Below are 4,022 nucleotides of genomic sequence, written 5' to 3' on the forward strand. Positions count from 1 at the left end.
TAGAATGCCATGTATTCCAGCTTGTGCGCACACAGCGTACATTCATAATTGCACATTATACCCATCTATAAATCATATACATGCATAGACATAGATAAATACAATAAATAAATAAATATAAACTTCAACGTAGAATCATAGAAAATGAGGGTTAGAAGGGACCTTGGGAGGTCACATCTAGTCCAACTGCCAACATGTGTGTAACCAGTGTGTGATAATACCAAGCCACATATCCCTACATGTACACACGCGCGCGCGCACACACATATACACGCGCGCGCGCGCGTACATTTTTCCAAGGGGAAATCTCCATCTGGTTCTTTTGTGGATTTAGCATCTGAAACCTCCAATTGATCTCAACGTTTCTCTTCTCTTTCAAGGTCCTGGAAGCTCCCAGACCAGAGCAGGCCTGTTTCTATAGGCCTTTTGCCACCAAAATTTCCACTTCGGCCCCCAAATTCCAGAAGGGGGTGGGAATTTTTGTGCCTTCAGTGGAAATCGAAGCAATTTGGTGTCTTCCAGGAGAGGTGACTGGATCAAAGTTTGATGTCCTCTGGAAAAGGTGACTGGGAAGAAGAGATTTGGTTTCCACCAAGAACCAACAGGGAACTAAAGGCGCAGTTTGTTCCAGGAAAGGAGGAAGTTGCTGGAGAAGTTGATCTTAGGTGTTAATTAGGGGTCCTGTTGATTGATTAATTTAATCACAAATGAGAAGATAGGTGGCCCAGCTGTTCCTGGAAGAGGCTGATGAGTAACTCCATCTAAGACAGCTGCATTTTGAGGCTGACAGGAGAGATGGGTGACGCGGAGGTATTGTTTGGGGTCCCAAATTGATTGATCCATCCACGTTGATGGCAATTCTGTCGGATCCAGGGAAACTGACCAGCCGCTTGGTTGGGTAGCAACTGGGGAGATCCGGTAGATTCCAAATCATCCAATTATTGATCAAGAAGGAACAATGATTGGGGAACTGGTGATCAATCGATTGGTTGCCTAGTGACAGGACAGAACCCCGCTGGGGATCCGTCCAGAACAGTCAGTCTTGGGATCTAATTGATCAGAGAGACGCAAGATTGATGGGAGTTGGGCCTCAAAGGGAGAAATTGGCCAGAGGTTGGATGCAAGGAAGAACATAATTGACAACCTGTCGGCTGTGGAGGGAGATATTGATTGAAGCTTTGCTGCCCCGGTCAATACAATTGCATGTTCAGTGCTGGCGGTAAGGGAGAATCAATTGGAGATGCCCTGGTATTGATCGATCCATGGGAAAATCACAGTCTTGGCAACAGTTGTTGGATTCATTTCATTTTGAGGTCCAGAAGTGCTGGAGGCCTGAGTCAACTTCCTTGAGGGCCGTTGGCTGATTGCAGAGCGTATTGATCGCAGCTCAGAGCGGGGAACTGACCCATTCATGCCCTGGCAGTGAAACTGACCAGACTCTCAGGAACATTGATCAGAGACTTGAAACTGATCACGGGGAAGAAACTAACCGGAAGCTCTAGAGGGGGAAGAAGCCAATTGCTTGAGGGATTATAGATCCACCTAGCTTTTCCGGAGAGAGAGAGAAACCAACTGATTCGCTTTTCCTGCCTCCAAGAGGGAATTGATCACGCGCTGGGGGACTTGATTGGGGGATATCGAGGAGAAACTGACCAGATCCTCCGACAGGGACTGAGGTTGGGGGTCAGCAGTATTGATGGGACTGATATTGATTGATTGGGACAGAAACGCTCAGCTCCAAGGAGAAGAAACTGACCAGAAACTCTAGAGGAAGAAGAAAACAGTTGCTTGGAGGCTTATAGATTGACTAGTTGGGGATCAGCTTTCCTGGGAAGCGAGAACCCAACTGATTGGCTGTAGTCCTGTGCCAGAAGGGAATTGATTGATTGGTCCATACAGAGAAGCTCAGCTCCAAGGAGAAACTGATCAGATCCTCCAGGGGGGGCTGAGATTGGGGTCGGTGATACTGACACAACTGTTATAGATCAGTTGATTGGGACAGAGACTCTCCTCTCCAAAGGAGGCTCAGGTCAGTGTGGGTGATACTGACACAACTGATATTGATCAATTGATTGACTGATTGATCAGGACAGAGACTCTCAGCTCCAAGGAGAAACCAGCTTGCTCCTGCAAGGGGGACTAACATCAGGGATACTGACAAGACCTAATATTGGTCAGTTGATCAATCGGGACACAGGCTGTCAGCTCCTTGGGGACTGCGATCAGTGTCAGTGATATTGACGAGATTGGTAGTGATTGCAGGGCTGAGAGCTGGAGAGAGGCTGGAAAAGAGGGAAGGGGCTGGAGTAGAACCAGCACAGAGGAGCTGAGAAACCGACTGGACCCTCCCGGGGGCTGCGATCAAGACTTGGTGATATCAACGAGCCTGATCCCAACCTCGCATCCATGGCAGGGCTGCCATCATTCGGCCGCTACACCCACGCCGTGGTACGGCGCCTGCCTGGCTCCCTGGGGGAGGCAGTGGAGGGGCTGGGGGAGCCAGTGGACCTGGCCAAGGCACAGCGGCAGCACGGGGTGCTGGTGGGGGTCCTGCGCCAGAAGCTGGGCCTGCAGGTGGTAGAGCTGCCCCCTGACGAGGCTCTGCCCCGCTCTGCGTTGCTGGAGGATGCTGCCGTAGTACAGGGGGACACGGCGCTGCTCACGCGGCCCTGGGAGCCTGCACGGCGGGCAGAGGTGAGTTGGGCATGGGGATCTCTTCCCAGCAAACGGAGGGGAGTGGGCATTGGCAGCGGGGACTGGGAGCCCGGACACCTGGGTTCTTTCCCTGCTCTGGGAAGGGAGTGGGGCAGGTGGGTTGGAGCAGGGGAGGCCAGGAGCCTGGGTACCTGGGTTCCTTTCCCAGAGATGGAAGTGGGTGTGGAGGAGCCTGGACACCTGGGTTCCCTTCCCAGCAGAGAGAGGCAGGGGGTGGGAGCCTGGACACCTGGGTTCTCTCCCTGCATCTGGCATTAGGAACCCTTAAGGCCTGCCCGGCAGATGGGGCTCCATGGGAGCTCCCAGGGGGCTGGCGGGAGGTTTGGGTGGGCATCCCCTGACAGGAGCCCCCACAACCACTCCATGGCTGCAGATCAGCGGCATCAGGAAGGTGCTGGAGGAGCTGAAACTGCGGGTGGTCGAGGTGGCGGACGATGGAGCCACCTTGGATGGCAGCGACGTGCTCTTCACAGGTGAGGGGGTCGGCAGGGGGTGGATTAGCTGCAGCTCTTGCCGGGGGGCGGGCGGCACACCTGGGAATCCAGTCTCCCCCTTCCCCAGAGCTGGGAATGAACCCAGGTGTCCTGGGCCCAGTCTGAGGTGTGGGATGAGGGGGCTGGGTGGGAAAAACGCGGGTATCAGAGTGGGGCTGTGGGTCGGGAGTGAGGGACACCACCAGGCTGGGGGGCGCTGAAGGTGGGTGGGACTGGGACCTCAGGTCTCTTCCTGCCGCCCCATAGGCCGGGAGTTCTTTGTGGGCATCTCCAAATGGACCAATCACAGAGGAGCTGAGATGGTGGCCGATGCGTTCCGAGTGAGTTTGGATGTGGGTTTGGGTTGGAGGGAACCCCTTCTCTAAGTCATGGGACTCCAGGCCCCTCCCAGAGTAGGGAGTAAACTCAGGTGTCCAGGCTCCTTTCTGCCTGGCCCAGCAGCCTTCACTCCCCAGCTGGAGCCCAGTGGTTTGGGAATGAGAGGTACTGGGAGGGGACAGGGGGCTGCGGGTTGGGAGTGAGCGGCACCAGCAGGGCAGGGGCTGCAGTTCGGGAGTGAGGGACACGAGCAGGCCTCCTTCACCTGCCCCCAGGACTTCGCTGTCTCCACGGTGCCTGTGCTGGGCTCCTCCCACCTGAAGAGCTTCTGCAGCATGGCCGGACCCGACACCATCGCCATTGGCAGCAGCGAGGCTGCCAGGAAGGCCATGAAGGTACCGAGGCCTGAGGCTGGGGTCGATGGGCACATGGGGGCAGGAAGCTGTGGGTCAGGAGTGAGGAGCACCAGTTGGGGGGGGGCGGGGCGGGGGCGTG

General features: G+C 55.2%; 1 protein-coding gene across 1 annotated transcript in view; it reads left to right on the forward strand.

Annotated features, from left to right (window-relative positions):
• Positions 1–380: 380 nt before the first annotated feature.
• The window catches only part of DDAH2 (dimethylarginine dimethylaminohydrolase 2), a 4,982-nt gene continuing 1,340 nt past the window's right edge, over positions 381–4,022 (forward strand). The window contains exons 1-4 of the mRNA XM_025194062.1: positions 381–2,694; positions 3,089–3,188; positions 3,456–3,529; positions 3,803–3,989. Of these exons, the coding sequence (XP_025049847.1) occupies positions 2,407–2,694; positions 3,089–3,188; positions 3,456–3,529; positions 3,803–3,989 (649 nt within the window). The 5' untranslated portion in view covers positions 381–2,406. The remainder of the gene's footprint in view (positions 2,695–3,088; positions 3,189–3,455; positions 3,530–3,802; positions 3,990–4,022) is intronic.

Source organism: Alligator sinensis, unplaced genomic scaffold (genome assembly GCF_000455745.1).
Source record: "Alligator sinensis unplaced genomic scaffold, ASM45574v1 scaffold1740_1, whole genome shotgun sequence".
Lineage (NCBI taxonomy): Eukaryota > Metazoa > Chordata > Crocodylia > Alligatoridae > Alligator > Alligator sinensis.